General features: G+C 45.8%; 1 protein-coding gene across 9 annotated transcripts in view; it reads left to right on the plus strand.

Annotated features, from left to right (window-relative positions):
- The window catches only part of VIPR2 (vasoactive intestinal peptide receptor 2), a 102231-nt gene that overhangs the window by 57667 nt on the left and 25773 nt on the right, over window positions 1-18791 (plus strand). For 6 of the 9 annotated variants that reach the window (XR_004432805.1, XR_004432803.1, XR_004432804.1 and 3 more), the window contains one exon: window positions 16032-16239. The exons of the other annotated variants lie outside the window; for them this stretch is intronic. Coding sequence is in view for 3 of the 6 variants with exons in the window: in XM_033192634.1 (XP_033048525.1) it covers window positions 16032-16239 (208 nt within the window). In the remaining 3 variants the exon portion in view is untranslated. The remainder of the gene's footprint in view (window positions 1-16031; window positions 16240-18791) is intronic. 9 annotated transcript variants of the gene reach the window in all.

Raw genomic sequence — 18791 nt, forward strand, 5'->3', positions numbered from 1 at the left:
CCTGCTCGCTGGCTGGGCAGGCGGGTTCTGGTGCCACTCTGCCCTGTTCTGAGCCTGCTGACTTCATAGCTGAGGGTGGGGTTCTGTGAATCTCACTGAGTGGGTGGGGCCACGGTTGGGGCAAAGATCAGTCCCCACATGCATTTCTGTGTTTATTTGACAGTTCTTCCTTTGTGGTCTTTTTCTGAGTGGAACTGAGAGTGCAGCCATTCAGTGTTCCTGTCACCACCATCCTTCCTCCATGGACACTGAAGGCTTCAAAGTGGGAGCTCAGCAGGCCCTCCAGGTTGTTGCTTGGTTCTCACGGAGACCATTTGCTGAGTCAGTGGGCGCTGGAGTGGATACAACGCCTGAGAGAGGTGGTGGATGTTACTCTCAGGAGGACAACACCTAGCGTCCAAAAAGGTCACTTGCCCAGATTTAACCAGTTCAAAAGATAAAATGGGTCACAGTCTGATTCAGATTGTATGTTTCCAAACTCACCTGCATTTTCCTGGATAATGTGTAATCGGGTTTCCATTTTTCCTAAGTTACTTACGTAGGCACAATGCAATGCAAAAAACGTGCTCCTCCTCAGCCGTGAATAGCCCGAGGCTGGGTGGTTGCCTAATGCAAATCTGGCTCAACAGTGGACAGATCTTTGCTATAACTGTAAATATTCTGCAGTAGAAAAGACCCCTTCCAACAAGACTCAAATGCAGTCTTTCATTGGTATCTTGTCCAATGAACTAAGTCTCTAAGTTCTAATGCATGGGGCACATTGTCTTCTTTTGGAAGCAGATCACAGAAAACTTCTTAGATCTGGTGGACATAAGCTTTTGAATATTGCATTAGTGCCTTACAGTGTTGAACCATGTCATGATTACCTAGAGCAAGATAAACATAAGGATGTCACATTTCAGGAGGCAGTGCTACAAGTGAGCTTCCTCCTAAATTAGGCTTCTACATGGTGTGAGCAATCAGGTATTTGTTAAGAGATATTTCTATGGAAACAAAAAAAAGGTTACTAGTTGGAACGAATTATAAACTCAGTCTCTCAGTTCAGAGGGAAGCCAGCTGAGATTTGTAGATTTGAGCTGAAATTATCTTTAGATGGTAAAATGAGGGGGGGAAGTTTCAATGTGAACGATTTTCCTGATTTGCAGTTTGAACGTCCCATGCGATATCACCAGGTGTTCCAATGAGCTCCCTAAGTGGCCCACACAGCAACAGGCATGAACGTCGTCCATATATGAACTGTGGCAGCGATTTCTCTGAAGTTTATATCAAATTTTCCAGTTTCAACTTGCAGGGTGTGAGGGAAAGGGCAGTTTTATTTCTGGTGATTCCAGGTCAGAAGAGTGGGGAAAATTGAAAATGTTCATTTGGAAAGTCATAGCCAGACACTGGGGGAAAAAGGAAAAACTCAAGTTCCAGTCCAGGTTAGAGGTACACAGCAAACCTCAAAGACATTGAACAGGGCTAGAATCTGATAACAGGTACACTGTAGTTTTCTACTAGAACACAACTTTTGTCTCTTCAGTCACCCCCATTCCTACCAAAGATAATCATTCTAAGACTAATCTGTATGCAAAATCAGTCTAGTCTCCTTAAACTTGGAGTGATAATTTCTGTAACTGCATCAAGGATAGTGATTCCATGCACATTCTCAAATATGACATTCCAGTCAAAGTTTTGGTGATAACCAAGGGGGTTATTAGCTCCATAAAGTCAATCTCTGCTCGTTAAAACTGTCTGGTAATAAGGAATCTCAGATTAGACTTAAAAGCTGCTCCAGGCTAAGCAGCCAAGCCGTGGACTTGCACAATTGTTTCCTGTAATAAGGAGAACAGATTCTTACTGAATTTATAAACACCTGCATTGCCATGAAAAGAATACGCAGTAAGAGTTTCTGAATTCTGGAGGGTTCAGGTAGACAGAAAAAGGATGAATGCTTCATTTTTGTTTACAAAAGTATACTTAACCAAATTACTTTGTTATAGATAGCATGAGAAAAAAGCCAAAAGAGGTTCTTTAAATCCGGGAAACAAAACATTAAAGAACCAGCAAAGTTTCAAAAAAGTCCTAAAAATTATAATCATCCTCATCAGTTCATTCAGTCTTATGTAATTAATTCTTGTTCTGCTTGATCTTGGGTTAGCAGTTTTATGAATCCATCAATTTGACATTAGAGTTTTGGAAATTCTTACCCAGTTCAATGGTGTGATCTTAAAGTTACCAGAGAGCTCTGTCTGTTAGTCTTTTCCATGAATTCTTTCCATTTTGTATTATAGCTGCTTGCAAAAGTTTTCAGGAAAACAGAATAAAAATAAGATCTATGGATGACAAAAGACTTAAAATGACCATGGTTAAAAATTTGAGGAGGGGCTGGGCACAGTGCTCAAGCCTGTAATCCTAGCACTTTGGGAGGCTGAAGTGGGCAGATCACTTGAGCCCAGGAGTTGGAGTTCAACCTGGGCAACATAATGAGACCCCATTAAAAAAAAACCAAATAAACAAATAAATAGGCCAGGCGCAGTGGCTCACACCTGTAATCCCAGCACTTTGGGAGGCCAAGGCGGGTGGATCACAACGTCAGGAGTTCGAGACCAGCCTGACCAAATGGTAAAACCCCATCTCTACTAAAAATACAAAAATTAGCTGAGTGTGGTGGCGCACGCCTATAATCTGAGCTACTCAGGAGGCTGAGGCAGGAGAATCGCTTGACCCCAGGAGGCAGAGGTTGCAGTGAGCCGAGTTCATGCCACTGCACTCCAGCCTGGGCAACAGAGTGAGACTCCATCTCAATAAATAAATAAATAAATAAATAAAATAATTTTAAAAGATAAAAAATTTGATGAGAGTTTATTGTTAACATTTTAAGATAGTAACTAAAATTATGACTAACAATATTATGCTAGGACATATCAGATTTCCATTAATTTTATATAATTTTTGGAACACATATCAATCACATATATCCATACAAATATAACATAAAGGTTAATCATCACCTTTATTTGACAATGCTTCTCATGCAATTTAACATGTAAAATAAACCTGAATAGTTGTACCTTTGACAATTCTTCCCATGCAAATAAGCCTGATTAATTTAATGTCTCTCTTTTTACAAGGAGAGAGTTTTTGTTTCTTTTTTTTTTTTTTTTTTTTTATTTTACCAGAGGACCTCTAGAAAATCCAAAAGTTTGCTTGAGACCAAAAAGGCCTCATTTAGAATTTGATTTTGAAAAGTCTATAAAAAATATCAAAAGATTTAAAACACTTGATTAGGATCACAGATAGTTATCTGCTATGGCTTAAATGTGTCCCTCAAATCTCATGTGTTGGAAATGTAACCCCCATATGCATGGTTGATGGCATTTGGAGATGGGACTTTTGGGAGGTAATTAGGATTAGATAAGGTCATTAGGATGGGATGTCCATGATGGGACTGGTGTCTTCATAAGAGGAAGAAAGACGAGCTGGCATGCCCTCTCACCATGTGATGACCTCTGCCATATTATGACATAGTGAGAAGGCCCACACCAGATGCAGCTCTTTGACCTTGGACTTTTCCAGCCTCCAGAATTATAAAAAAATGTATTTTTTCTTTATAAATCACTCAGTCCCAGATATTCAGGTATAGCAACAGAAAATGAACTAAGACATTATCCATTTAACAAAGGTGACAAAGATTTCAAAGGCAAATACAGAATTACATCATTGTGTTTTTAAAAAGCGTTAGATTTTTTGATAGAGAAGCTTAAGTAGTCAAATTATTTTGACGAAACACATAATCTTTGTTTCCTAGGCAGATTACTCAAAACACAAAGAAAAGCCTTTCACAATCTCTTATTAAGGGTAGATCAGTACTCTTAGGATAACTTTGTTCTTTTAACAGAGAGAAGACTAAATCCTAGCTTTGCATCTGTGTATTTTTAACATTAAGGCCCATTTTTCAAAACTTTTATCATTCAATTTCAGCCAGCTAGACCACACAAGATTCTCTCTCTCTCCCTCTCTCTCTCTCGCTCTCGCCAACTTTCTTTTTTTTTTTTTTTTTTTTTTTTGAGACAAAGTCTCGCTGTGTCGCCCAGGCTGGAGTGCAGTGGCCGGATCTCAGCTCACTGCAAGCTCTGCCTCCCAGGTTCACGCCATTCTCCTGCCTCAGCCTCCTGAGTAGCTGGGACTACAGGCGCCCGCCACCGCGCCCGGCTAATTTTTTGTATTTTTAGTAGACACGGGGTTTCACTGTGGTCTCGGTCTCCTGACCTTGTGATCCGCCCGCCTCGGCCTCCCAAAGTGCTGGGATTACAAGCGTGAGCCACCGCGCCCGGCACTCTCACCAACTTTCTGTATGTATTGATTAACCATCTGTCACACCAGCATTTTGAAGATTGGAAAATCCATGAATACAATTTTTCTATGTGGCACAGGATATATTTACTAAGAGACACAAATATCTTCAGTTTCTCTATCTAAAAGTAGATAAACTTATGTTGAGCAATTAATGTTTTAATTTTTATCTTATTTAGATTTTCATCAGTTTAATTAATTTGTTTTTCATCTTTCTTGCCTGGAAATTTTGTAAAACGGAGATAATTTAACTAATAATAAAAGTTGTATGTCTGCATTATAACTAATATTGACAACTCTGAAGGTATATCCTTTTCTTTTTTAAAAAAACTAAAGCAACAATATTCTTTCTTACCAAAGATTATCCACAGCATGTGAACTTAAAAAGCATTTGAGTAAATTCCTACTTTTCTGAAAGTTTTAGGATTACTTTTACAAGTACTTTTTTTCTTTAAGCCAATTAAATAGAGCTCTTTTATAAATTAATTTTGGAAATGCCATTTGGAGGTAAAAAAAAAAATACACATGTCATAAACATACAGAGAGACACAGAGATCTTATAGCTTCCATTTAAAATTTTTAGTCGTGTGTCTGGTGCAATAAAACAAAACTTGCTAGTTTATAAAAGAATAGCTGGATCCAAATTGTGTTTCTGGCAGATAAAGTTATTTGCTTAAATGGCTAAAGACTTTTACTAAAGATTTTTCATTTGTGCACTATAAGGATTCTTTTGGAGAATCATTTTGTCTTTTAGAAGCTTCTGCATAACAAAGAATGCATTTCACTTTCTCTGAAATGATGAAGATCCTCTGTTTTCAAGGGTACCCCTAAGCTGATCTATCTTACTTATGGACTTACATGGTCCACAAGCAACAGTCTTGTTTTTTTCTTTTCTGATGTGTAAATGTTAAAGATTCCCCAAAGTGGCATGGCAGTTCCACATTATCCTTTTTTAAGTTTACCCGTTTTTCCAAAAAGGCACAAGATCCTGGCCCACGGAGGATTTTGGACCAGGTGGAACCCATCTTTGCTTTAAATCACCCAGACATGAACAGCTGTTCCAAAACAGTTCAGCTGTTTCTTCCACTTCTGTATAGAACAGGGTGACCTATCAAGAAGGTTCAATAAATATTACTCAACAAAATGGGCAAGCTCAACACAAAGGGTGTGGAGAATGGATCCTAGAGACTTACCCTGGACCTCCATAGCCCATGAGGAAGCAGTAAATGCAGTAGGTCTGTGGGTGCCGGCCCTGTGCTACGCACTGATGCTGTAGGTCTGTGGGTGCCGGCCCTGGGCTCCTCACTGATGCTGTAGGTCTGTGGGTGCCGGCCCTGGGCTACTCACTGGCCTCAGGGCTCATCCGGGATCTTCTTTGGTTCCCACTCCTGACACCAAAAAGCTATCAAAAGAAAGTTTAGAGAACTTCTACTTGATATGAGGATTTTATTGAGTGAGAAGCAAACTGTTTGCAAATAGGGAAACTTCAAAGCCAAAAGTGGTAAGAAGTTTTTCTCATGGTTACAGCAAGGTTTATATGCTATGAAAGAGGAAGTTCATAAGCTTAATTCTTATTGGTTAGGTTGAGTGAATTACTTGGGTCATTAATTGGCTACAATGTGCTGAGGTGTTTCAACAAAGAAATAAAGCTCAAAATTGGTTTACAGTTCAAGTGGGTAAATGGACATCTGTAGATTTTGTTTTATTTTATTTTTATTTTTTATTTTATTTTATTTTTATTTTTTTTTTTTTTTGAGGCGGAGTCTCACTCTGTCGCCCAGGCTGGAGTGCAGTGGCCGGATCTCAGCTCACTGCAAGCTCCGCCTCCCGGGTTTACGCCATTCTCCTGCCTCAGCCTCCCCAGTAGCTGGGACTACAGGCGCCTGCCACCTCGCCCGGCTAGTTTTTGTATTTTTAGTAGAGACGGGGTTTCACCGTGTTAGCCAGGATGGTCTCGATCTCCTGACCTCGTGATCCGCCCGTCTCGGCCTCCCAAAGTGCTGGGATTACAGGCTTGAGCCACCGCGCCCGGCCGACATCTGTAGATTTTGAGCTGAGCTGAGGGTAGGCCATTGGCTCACAGGCAAAGGTCAGTTCTAGCCTCCATTTTTATTCTTATTTAACAGTGGTAATGGGAGGATCCTAAACTTTTCAAAAGGATCTGCAAAGGCCACATGTAGTCATGTAGTCTAAGGCTAACATAGAACAAGAGGCTTCTTAGCTGGTCTTTACTGCAAAAGCCAAGCTATTTAAATATCAACTAAATAATGTATTCATTGAGTTCACTTTTCATAGACATAGAGACGCTTCTATCCCAAGTTACCTGTCTCATGGTACCTCGAGCATAATGGGTACCCAGTTTTTCCTACTTGTTCTTTGGTCTCTTTCTATTGGCTTAAGAAAAACGAGTTTTTTTTTTATCTGTGTTTTTATTTGTTTGTTCGTTGTGACAGAGTCTTACTGTGTTGACCAGGCTGGTCTCAAACTCCTAGCCTCAAACAATCTTCCCACCTCAGCCTCCCAAAGTGTTGGGATTACAGGCATGACCCACTGCTCCCAGCCAGAAAAATAAGTTCTTATAGATTTCTAGTCATAAGAACAATTTTTAAAAGTATATTATCTTAGTCTATTCAAGTTACAATAACCAAATACCATAGGCTGGATAGCTTATGAAAAATGGAAATTTATTTTTCAAGCTTTGGAGGCTATGAAGTCCCAGATCGAGGTGCAGCCAATTCGTTGTCTGGTGAGGCCATATTTCCTCTCACGATGCTCCCACATGGTGGAGGGACAAGGGGCTCTAACCCTGTTCATGAGGGCTCCACCCTCACAACCTGATCACCGTCCAGAGGCCCCACCTCTTGATACCATCACCAAAAAAGTTAAGTTTCAACATAGGAAATGACGTCCTGAGCAAGCTGAATCTTTCATGTAGAAATGGGTCTGTCTCCCTTTTATTTGGATTTCTCTTCTGTTGCTTAGGGAAGTGCTTCAGTTTCCTCACTTTAGGCCCAGAACATTTTCTGCTCAGTTTATTCCTAGATATTTTACCCTTTGTGCAGCTCTTTTGAATGAGGCCTGATTAAATTTACTTGATAGTTTTACTGATTATTTCTGTTGACTTCTCTTGATTTTTCTGAGTATAGACTTACACGATCCACAAGCAACAGCTTTGTTTTCTTCTTTTCTAATGTGTAAAAAATTTCATTTTGCATGTTTTATTTTATTGATTAAAATGTGAAAAACATTTTGTGGTAGAAGCAGGAGTAGACTTTGCTAATGTTAATGAGAAATTTCTAGTCAGGGCTCTGATTCCATCAGCCCCTGGAATTGTGCACAGTTGTCTGTCTGTGCACTCATGCCTGTGTGCATTTTCTTCCTGTAGAAAAAAGGTTCCATGTCTCCCTTAGATGGACAGACAGCTCCACAACCCAGAAGAGGCATAGAGTTCTGCCCTGGGGCTCCACCACTCCCTGTGGCACTGCCTGTGCCTGAAAGCAATTGTTCTGAGACCTAAGAAATTATAATTCTATTCATTTAAAAAAAAAAAAAAAAGGATAGGCTGAGCACGGTAGCTCATGCCTGTAATCCTAGCATCTTGGGAGGCCAAGGTGGGCAGATTGCCTGAGCTCAGAAGTTCAAGACCAGCCTGAGTAACATGATGAAACCCCGTCTCTACAAAAAGTAACCGGGCGGGGTGGCACACACCTGTAATCCCAGCTACTCGGGAGGCTGAGGCATGAGAATCACTTGAACCCGGCAGACAGAGGCTGCAGTGAGCCGAGATGGTGCCACTTCACTCCAGCCTGGGTGACAGAGCAAGACTCTTGTCTCCAATAAATAAATAAATAAACTAGGACAAGTGAATGTCAATTGGGATAAGCATTTTTTTCATTGACATATGGATGCGATATATTGTACTAATTGCAAGCATGTGTCATCTTTGCATCCTGGGGGAAATCTACTTGATTAAGGTGTATGTGTTTAATATACTCCTAAATTGATCTTCTTTTATCCTTGATATTTTGAGATTTTTCCTTTTGTATTTATAAGTGAAATTAGTCTGTAGTTATTACTATTTATTTCAGTATATTGTCTGCTTTTGACATCAGACTTATGCTAGCTTTAAAAATAAGATGTTAAACTTTTTCTTTATTTGTTACTATGTTCTGGAACAATTCTTATATTCTAGGAATAATGTGTACCTTAGAAGATGAAAAGAACTCACTTGTGAAAACTCCTGGGTTCACTAAAATGTTTACAACTTATATTTCACAGACTTTTTAAAAATAGCTCTTCTGGTTATTGGTGTTTTTAGGTTTTCCTTAAATCTGTTCTGGAAATGTTTACAGTCCCAGAATGTTACCATTTCGTTGAAGCTTTGACTTTGTTAGCACAGAGTTGTGCATCACACTTTAATTATGTAAAATAACATTTCTCATTATTTTTCTTGTTTTAATATTTCATAAATATATCTACTTGATTGGGCTATACCAAAAAAGTGGGTTATTGTAAATCTGACCATTTTTAAAAATTTACTCTCCTTAATAAATATTTCCTGAGTATTCCTGCGTGCCAAGCACTGTTCTGGGCATTTTGAATATACATCAATAATTTCACAAAACCAAGGCCTGGGGCCTCATGAGCCTCTCTTCCAAGAAGGGGGTAACTTTCTGTGTCTTTTGTTTTTGTGCTCTTATTATTATAATTTCCTTCTTCTTGCTTTCCTTGACTTGTTTTATCATTTTTCTGGCTTCTTTAGTTGAATGCTTTATTTTTTAATTAACAAAGGTATTTAAGGCTCTAATTATGCCACTGATCAGTTTTGACAATGTTTTGAAACGTTATCATTTTCTCTTTTTCAGATGTTTACTGTTTTTCTAGTTTTAATTTTATTTTTGAGTTTATTTGGAAAATAAGTTAACTGTTAATTTTCTTGCTCTTTAAAATTTTATAACCATAGATGTCATTCTGCAAGCTTTAGAGACATGGGACTCTGGATTTTGTTGCTAGTCTAGCAATGTGTGTTTTCTTACCTGCCAGTGCCATCGTGCCTTCATCCAGCAGGTGCTGCAGGGTTCCTGGCTGTGCTCTGTGCAGTGTGACTGCACTTTTTGTGGCTACTTTGTATATTATGAATTCCAGTTTACCAGAAGTCTCCTCTGGATCTAAAGTTAAAGAGAAAACTCTTTGCACCTGTTCTCCTGTGAACAGTCTTTCTAATATGGACGGGGTTCACTCATTACTGCTGAACTGAACTCCTGTTCTGGAAAAGGAGGAGGCCTGGGCCTTGGGATGAGGCTGGTGGGGCTGTGGGTCCGAGCTCCAGGCACAACTGAGGAATCATGAAGAGCAGAACGCAGTGCCCATGGAAAAGCCAGTGCCAGGAAGATGCTCAGAGTCAAGATTCTCTCTGAAGGCCCCAAATGAGGATGGCACTCTCTGAGGGGTCCAAGGCCAAGGGTCTGCCTGGGCACCCAGAAGGAAGGAAGCCAAGATGGGAGGCTGAGCCCAGGAAGGTGCCGTAGTCCAGAGGCAGAGGCCTCCTAGCAAGAGACCCTCTGTGCAGTTCTTGAAACTGCTGAGCTGGCTTGGCCACCTCTAATGAAGATAAACTTAACCTTACATTGAAAATGGAGAAGTGTGCACAGTTACTCATGACCATGTTCTAAAATTGGTGCTTACTACAGGAGGTTGAATGAATGTCTGTGCAACCCAGAAAAACCTTAGAAGTTGCTCGACCCACCTCCTGCAACACAGTAACCTGGTGGTTTTCTTGTGAGTTGCCTAATGTTTTTAAAAACTGACTATGGGAAGGATTTCTTGCTAGTAATGACCTGTGTGGTAAAGTCACAGTCAGCCAGTCTCTGGGCACGCCGTTTTGCGTGCTGCTGGGCTACACTGTCGAGATTCTGACAGGACCTTCCCACCTGTGTGTGCTTCAGCACTCACCACACAGTCTGCTTTGCTTCCCCAAGGCCTTAATGGAGGCAGTTTTGCAAGAAACCAAATAAACCTTCTTAGATGATTGAAAGCACGAGATGTGTAAAATCAAAACCAACTTTAAGCAAACTAACATAATTTGAAATGTAGACCTTTCTATTCTTCTAATGAAGACAAACACAAATTTTAATTCATATTCATCTCATTTTCTAGCTCATTTATTGTCTTCTGGGACAGTTCCCAAAAAAAGTTCCTGTGGTTAAATACGAGCCGAGTGACTTGTGGGGACCTTCTGTCAGTCACTGCCGTGTTTCCCACAATGCCTTACATTGTGTCTGCATCGTATTAAGTGTCCATGAATGTCCTGGATAGAATGAATTAAGTTAACCAAGGATACCAAACACGTTCAGCAAGAAACACAAATCTTATATGAGAAACTGGGGATAAACAACTCCCACCACAAATCATCCCAAAATGCTAAATAAAAGAAAACAATGATACTTTAAAATGTGTAGCTGGGATTTCAAGAAAGTAAAAAAATCTAAAAAAAAAAAAAAAGAGCAGAGAACCAGAGTGATGGCGGTGGCTGGGCCCTGCGGCATGTGCGGAGTCCTCTGTGCAGTCCTGGATGCAGAGGCGGCTGCTTGGAATCTGACACCGGGACAGCAGGGAAAGTTGCCTTATATGCGTTTGCTTTCCACGAAGATTTTTAAAGTCCTTCCCAGAAATCTCACCATGGATATGCTCTCCTAAAGGGCAACTTCCGTTTTACCCTCGGCACAAAAGCCCTGAGCTGAGGCTTTGGCATAGGCTGTTGCTGAGTGGGCAGCACTGGGGGGTACTGGGCAGAGTAAACAGGTTCTGTCTGGAAGGAAAAGTCCACCAGACCTCACAAAATTCCCATGGGTAAACTCCAAACATGAGCTCACATTCCAGATTGACAAACTACAGAAGGAAAAAGCACCATGAACAAGAATCAGCCAATGACAGACAGTAAAATTACACCCAATCTTCAGCTCAGGAAATCATCAGGCACCAAAAGGAAATAAATGCATTTAAAATGTTTTTTAAAAGGGGGATCTGGGGGTGAAAGTGTGAACCAGAAACAAGATACTCTAAAAAGTATGGGTTAGATGAGTTTCCCTTATTTGGGGGGAAAAATGGCGCAGGTGCATTAAACAGCACATTAGACACAATGCAAAGAGGGTTCTGGACCAGGAAGGATCCATACAAAGAAACTACCCCAGGTGCAGGCAGAGAGAGGGACAGAAAACAACAGGATCGGAGACCAGGACTGTCCAAGGCTAGTCGCAGGCTTAGTAGAGGTTTTCCAGAATTTTTGTGAGGCTCCAATCCTCAGATTCGGAAAGCCTGAAGACCTTAAATACAGTGAATAAAAGGAAATATCCAGCCAGACAATTGTGGTGGGTCTGGGAAGTTCTGGAGACAAGAGATGGATTCCGCACACGTAAGGAGGAGTGCAGCAGGTGCATTGTTGTCCGGGGCCTACAGCCACTCGTTCCCGGAGTACATACCCGGCCAGACTGCACGCGGATTCCAGAAAGCAGGGACTAGCAGGGTCCCCAGCAAGCAGCCCTCACTCAGAGCGCCTGGAGAAGGTAGTTCAGGGGAAACTGGACACAGGAGGAAGAACTGAGACTCAGGAAGAAAAAGTGAGCAGGGAAAAAGGCCCCCATGAGCCCTGAGCACAGTCGCTGAGGCGGTAGTGAAACTGGAGATAGGTGGAGCGGACACCACACAGCCAGGAGCCGGCAGGAAGATGGAAACCCCACGAGGAGTACCTGCAGATTAAGGCTGCCCAGTGAGGTACAGGAACCAGAACGGTTCATGCAGCTCAGCGAACCCTAAGGCGGTGGTGCTATACAGCCCAGAGACAGGGTCCTGCCGGCACCTGCTGAGATTTTATTCCTTTGCAGTTCTCTTTCTGCTGTTTGTTAGTGCTGCCTGTCTTCCTTATATTGTTTTCTATGCTTTTGGTAGGTTTGAAACGTACCATTTTCTGACTGTTTAGTCTGAACTCTGATCACAAGATAATTGGTGAAGAGCAGCCATTCCACTCTGGTCCCCGTGGGAATGTCTCAGAAAGGAAACTGGAAAGGGGACAGTGGCCTCAGTCATAGCTGTGGAGACGCCTTCAGAACCCTCCTCAGCCCCTGCCTTCTTTCTGAAGCCATGCTGTTGCACCCACCGCCCAGAAGCGCCACTCTTGCAATGAACATCACAGCCGCCGACAGCGGGATCTGCCTTCTCCCTCACACCGGCAGGCTTTGTCGTGGGTGCCAGGGCTGTCTGCGCTGACTTCAGAATTGAACAAGAGAATAGAGAACCCACTTCTAAACACACACGCTGTGGAACACAGAAGGCTGGCCGTGTGGGAACCCTCTTCCTGCATTGAGCCCTCGCTGGTGGCTAATTAGAAATGGGTCACGGCTGCTAACGGTGTTCTAGGGGAAAGAGCGCTGGGTTTGAGTTCAGATGGCTTTGCTGTTAACGCTGAGCGTGCATGATTTCTCTGACAGATTTTAATTAGTTCTTTCCCCTTAAAGGAAAAACATGTGAAAAGAGAGGGGCTGTTTTTTTTTAAAGGGCCTTGAGTTCCAGGGGCAAGAACCCAGGGGCTAGGCTGACTCTAGGAAGTGAGGACCTGCTGCTTTGGGTCTTAGCGCACTGTCTACACACTGGGGGGTGGGGTTAGTAATACTCACATCTAAGGCCAGGTTCTAGAATGTGCTTGATATTTTCAGTAAACACACCATTGGCCTCAGTGTTTTTAAATTTCTGAGCCAGTTGCTGTTCACTTCTGAAGTTGGTTGTGGGCAGCTCCCTGAGGTTAGCATGCAGGAGCCGCAGCCTGGCTTGCTCAAGAAGGACCTCTACAGAGAGGGACTAGCTGCCCCCGCAGCACCTGCCCTTCCTGCCTTGATGATGGCTCTGCCCAGCCACAAACCACTGCAAGTGACAGCAGCAAAGTACCTGCTTCCTTTTGGCAAGCCCAAGTGATAGCCTTGAACTTATGAGATTATCTTTTGCCCTTCTCCTTGGCCTTGACTGGATCTTGGGTCAAGGGAAATAACTTGAAAGTCTTGCAAATCCTTCTTTCCAACATCAGTGCTGGAATTAACTTCTGCTGTGACCCAGCCGCTCCCTGGAGTTGCAGCTGTTAGTTTAGGCCCTTTCTGCTCATGAACACTTCCTGCTGGATTATTCTTTCTTTCTAGTAGGAAATCATGGTGTTTTTAGAATCGTGTAATGATCAGAGCGATTGTACATTCTTGAGATTTAAAATACCCACATCGAGTGGAGCATTTTCTTGTTGCAAGAAAATTTGAAAGCATTGAGCTCATGGGATGCGTGTAGCTTCCAGGTGTCAGGCTGGCATCAGCTCCTCATGCACCCAGGTTCTGGGCCACTGGTGGAAAGGTTAGTGCTGTTCAAACAGATCGTGCTTTATAAGTTCTGGGCATTACCCATGGACCTGCCCCACACACACCTGGAATCCAGAGCTCTGTGTTGGGAATAAATCCTACAGCTGCACAACAGAGGCGATGACTTTCAAATGGGTCAGATCATCTGCTTGGCTGCCCTTTATGTGAGACTGGAGAATACACAAGTGCAAATGTTGATTAATGGAGTGAAGGTGCTCATGTGGTTGAATGGTGGTTGTATGGTCTCTGTGCCAACAGAACTGTCTACACTGATGGGAACGTTCTTTATCTGCTTTGTCCAGTGTGGCAGCCACTGGCCATATGTGGCCTTGAGCAGCCTACAGCTGGTGCAACTGAGTCACTGGCGTGTCAATTTTATGTAAATGTAATTAACTTAGCTTTCAGTATCTGCACATGGCAGGCACGTGTTGGAGAGTGCCAGTACCCACTCACAGGAGAGTTCCACTCAGTGTGGATCTCAGTTTTCCTACTGAGGTTTAACAAGGCAAAAAAAAAAAAAAATGTCCCTTCTAAAACTGTATTAATACATTAGTTTCCCAGATCAAAATTGATGTCAACCTTGATTACCTGAATAATTTGAGGAGTTATACTAACGAATTTAGTCTTCTTGCTAAGTATTTATCAGTATTGTCTTTCTAAAACGTGTTAGCCCACCATTGAGGCTTTGTAAGTAGTAATGAGCATAGGGAAACTTTCCTTAAAACATCATCACTGGGCTCTAGTTCTCGCACTACAAAGATGCAGGGAGTGGAAGCAATTCAGCAGACAAACCTGCTTGGTCCACCAAGCCATCCCAGAGCAGAGGCTGTCCAACTAGGCCGAGTGGCCTCCCAGAATGCCATGGAAGGGTTCAGGAGCAATTGTACTGGAATCCACGGGATGGTGCCCTGAATCCCACAGAATGTGCAGGAGCAGGCATTCTGCAATCCCACAGATGGTGCAGGAGCAGGCATCCTGGAATCCCAAGGACACTGCAGGAGCAGGCATCCTGGAATCCCACGGGCGCTGCTGGAGCAGGCATCCTGCAATTCCATGGACAGTGTGGGATCAGGCATCCTGCAATCCCATGGACAGTGTGGGAGCAGGCATCCTGGAATCCCATGGACGCTGCTGGAGCAGGCATCCTGCAATTCCATTGACAGGGCAGGATCAGGCATCCTGCAATCCCACGGACGGTGTGGGAGCAAGCATCCTGGAATCCCACGGACACTGCTGGAGCAGGCATCCTGGAATCCCACGGACGCTGCTGCAGCAGGCATCGTGGAATCCCACAGACAGTGTGGGAGCAGGCCCCTAAAGGAAAACCTGCCCCAGCAGCCCTCTTTTAATCTCTAACACATGTTGGGTTAAATGAATTTGCTTCACCCACGTTTTCTGTCTCAGGGGAGGTCAAACCTCACAGCTCTGTGCTGTGTGTGGCTTCTTTCATTCCCTAAATGCAATGTGTGGGTCAGCCCTGAGCACTTCGTAGTGGACACTGTGGTCGAGAATGCAACCACAGGTGGGCCAGGGGCACCACAGAGAAACCAGGGTACTTTCTGGGTGGAGGGTTTCTGAAACAGGACGTGCAAAGCGCTTTCAATAACTGTGTCCCTGATGTCTTCTCGTTTCTTGTGCGATCTCAAGTTCTAAAACTTTAGTGTTGAAAAATTTTCCTGGTCAATCTGATGATCTTTTTATGGGGATTGTAGTTCATAAAAAATGTTATTGTACATGCAAGGAACAGTGTGTCAATTCGGGGTTCAAACAGGACACTGCTGGCACATGCCAAGGATAAAACTGAAAAGAGCTTAAATGCAGAGAATCCTTACAGAGGTCTGGGCAATCAAGGAGCCCTGTGAGAACTGTGCAGCCTTCACTCACCAGCCACAGGAAGCCAGAACCCTGGCCAGAGGGGCAGGGAAGGGACCCCAGACACCAGGGCTTGGCAAGAGCGGTATTTTGAGCAGCCAAGGAGGGCCAGAGCCTGGGTGGGGGGCAGAACCTGGGGTGACTGCCCTCCTGCCCCCGTCTCCTGCAGGTGCCTCCTGCAGCAGCCACTGCAGGGGAGGGAAAGGAGGGAGATGGGCAGGCAGAAGGAACAGCAGCATGACGCTGTCCAAGGCTTTCTAAATCCAGGGGTTGAGGTCCTAGAACAACTCAGAAACAGACACATCCAGATACTTCTTTCAGCTCTCAGATCTTCCACTCCCCCAGGGATTAGGCCTTTAGGAGAGCCAAGAAAGCCTTAGTTCAGGAGGAATCGTGTGGAGTTCCAACACCGTTTTGTGACTTCCGCCTTCCCAGCTTTCAGGGCACCGTGCAGTGGGCCCACCATGGCTCCAAGGCTCACGGAGTTCCCACCGCCTGCATCTGGAAGGTCCGCAGGTTCTCAATATAGGTGGAGATGCAGAGTCTACGCGGGGAACATTAGGCCCCTGCAGAGCTGGGACAGGAGCTTCCTCCACACCGTATCAAAGCCTGTCTTGCCAGGCATGGAACCCCGGGCCTCCAGGTGAGGCCTCTGCAGAGACTGAAGGAGGGAGGGTCGGTGCCCCAGCACACAGCTGTGCACAGGCAGCCCCGGGGCCACGTGGTGCCAGACTGGGGTGAAGGCCGGGCCAGCAGAGAGCCCTGGATCTGCCTTGGGACTGGACGCCGACCAGCAGGACTCACTCAGCACCAACTGCTCGGCTGTGAGAGAATAGCCTGGCCGGCCTCTGTGCCACTGCACCCAGGACCCAAACTCAGGCCTCTGCGCTCCCGCTGCTGCCGACCTCGAAGCCCCGCCCGACAGCGGGTGGCTGCTGCCACCTTCAGCCCAACACCCAGCTCGCCGCCCCCACTTGAGACCACAATTCTGGTCTCCTCCATTTTCACCCCGCCAGAATCCTCACTCATAACGAACCCGGACGCTGCTGACTCAGAAGCCACCGATTCCACTCGGTCTCCGTCCCTTCCTGCATCTCTCCCTGCCACGGTCCCGTCCCGGAGGGCTCTGCACAGAGGGGCAGCCGGGGGTCCTCCGTGGACCCGCTGGAGCCCACGGGGTCCAGCTGCAGGGTTGCCTCAGCCAGGCCCCAGCGGCTTCGGGGCAGGGGACCCGGCCTCCTGTGAAACGCGGGAAGAAGGCGCCCTCCTGGCTCCTGTGAAACGCGGGAAGAAGGCGCCCTCCGGGCTCCTGTGAAACGCGGGAAGAAGGCGCCCTCCGGGCTGCTGTGAAACGCGGGAAAAAGGCGCCCTCAGGGCTGCTGTGAAACGCGGGAGGAAGGCGCCCTCCTGGCCCTGCGTGGGGCCGCCCCTCCCCCACCGCAGGGGCCGCATCGCCTCCTTTCTGCTCCCTCCGCGCCCACCCACGCCGGGCGCGGCTTCTGGGTCCAGAATCACTTGAGCCGTTTTTGTCATTGAATTTCTTGTGAGTGCCCAGGGCCTCAGTGCTGCCGGGGCCTGAGGAAGCCTCAGGGGACGCCTCTGGCCCAGACCTTCCTCTTGAACCCCAGCCGGGTGTGAGCACCTGGTGCTCCGTGCCCCCCGGGCCCCGCCAGGCCCCCCAGATCCCACCAGGCCCTCAGACCCGCCAGGAACCCCAGATACCGCCAGGACCCCAGATCCCACCAGGACCCCCAGACCCGGGCCCGAGGCTGGCGCTGCTCTCCCACCTCCCGGCCTCTGAGGCTGCCGCTTGCCGGGGCTCGGGCTGAAGCCTTCGGGGCGTCCTCGCCCTGTGTTCCTCCCATCTCCGTCGGGAAGGCCCGCGGGCCCCGCCATCAAGTCACTGTTGGGATCTGACCCGTTCTCGCCTGCTTCACACCCGCCGGCGCCCCATGGCCGCACTGCCGCCGGAAGACCCCACACCTCGCCCCCTGCAGGGCCCTCAGGACCCGGCTCCCCAAGACCAGGCTCCTCAGGACGGGGCTCCTCTAGAGGCTCCAGGCTTCCCGCCCTCCTGCCATCATCCGCTCCTGACGCGGCCGCCGCTCCCTCCCACAGGGGCCCCAGAGCCGCGGCGCCTCCCGGTGCGGCGCGTCAGACCCGGCCTGGCTTCTCCGCACAGCCGCGCGCCGCGCTTGACCCGGGACTCCGCCCTGCTTGCCCTCCCGCCATTCCTGTTGTCGGCTTCTCCCACGTTCTCAACCCTGGTGGGCGCCAGTTGAATGAGAGAAAGGGTGGAAGTATGGATTATGTTTCACTTTTTTCCTTTTTTTTTTTTTTTTTTGCGGCAGGTCCTCGCTGTGTCACCCAGGCTGGAGGCAGTGGCGCGATCACAGCTCAGGCAGCCTCCACCTTCCCGGCTCCGGCGATCCTCCCACCTCAGCCTCCCCAGTAGCTGAGGACCACAGGCACACGCCACCACACCCAGCTAATTATTTTTTCTATTTTTTTAGAGACGGTTTCTCATTCTGTTGCCCAGGCTGGTCTCAAATTCCTGGGAGCAAGCAATCCTCCCACCTCGGTTTCCCAAAGTGCTGGCATTGCAGGTGTGAACCACCAAGCCCAGCCTTTTTTTTTTTTTTTTTTTCCAACTTTTATTTTAGATTCAGGGGCACATGTGCAGGCTTGTTACCTGGATTTATTTCATGATGCTAAGGTTTGCGATCTCACTGGTCCCGCCACCCAAGTACAGAGCATAGTACCCAACAGTTAAGTTTTTCAACCCTTGCCCCCTGCCTCCATTTCTCCTCCCTGAGTACCCAATGTTTTGTTCCCACTTATGAGAACATGTGGTGTTTGGTTTTCTGTTTCTGTGCTATTTGGCTTAGGATGATGGCCTCCAGCTGCCTCCATGGTGCTTCAAAGGATGTGATTTCAGTCTTTGTGGCTGCCTAGTGTTCCATGCTCTATATGTACCACGTGTTTTTTATCCAATCCACTGTTGATGGGGACGTATTGATTCCATATCTTTGCTTTGTGAATAGGGCTGTGCTGGGCATGTCTTTTTGGTAGAATGATTTCTGTTCCTTTGGGTTTATACCCAGTAACGGTATTGCCAGGTTGAATGGTAGTTCTAAGTTCTTTGAGAAATCAGCAAACTGCTTTCCACAACAAAGTGAAGGTGGTGGTTACGTG

This window comes from Trachypithecus francoisi, unplaced genomic scaffold (genome assembly GCF_009764315.1).
Source record: "Trachypithecus francoisi isolate TF-2019V2 unplaced genomic scaffold, Tfra_2.0 Lachesis_group4, whole genome shotgun sequence".
NCBI lineage: Eukaryota > Metazoa > Chordata > Mammalia > Primates > Cercopithecidae > Trachypithecus > Trachypithecus francoisi.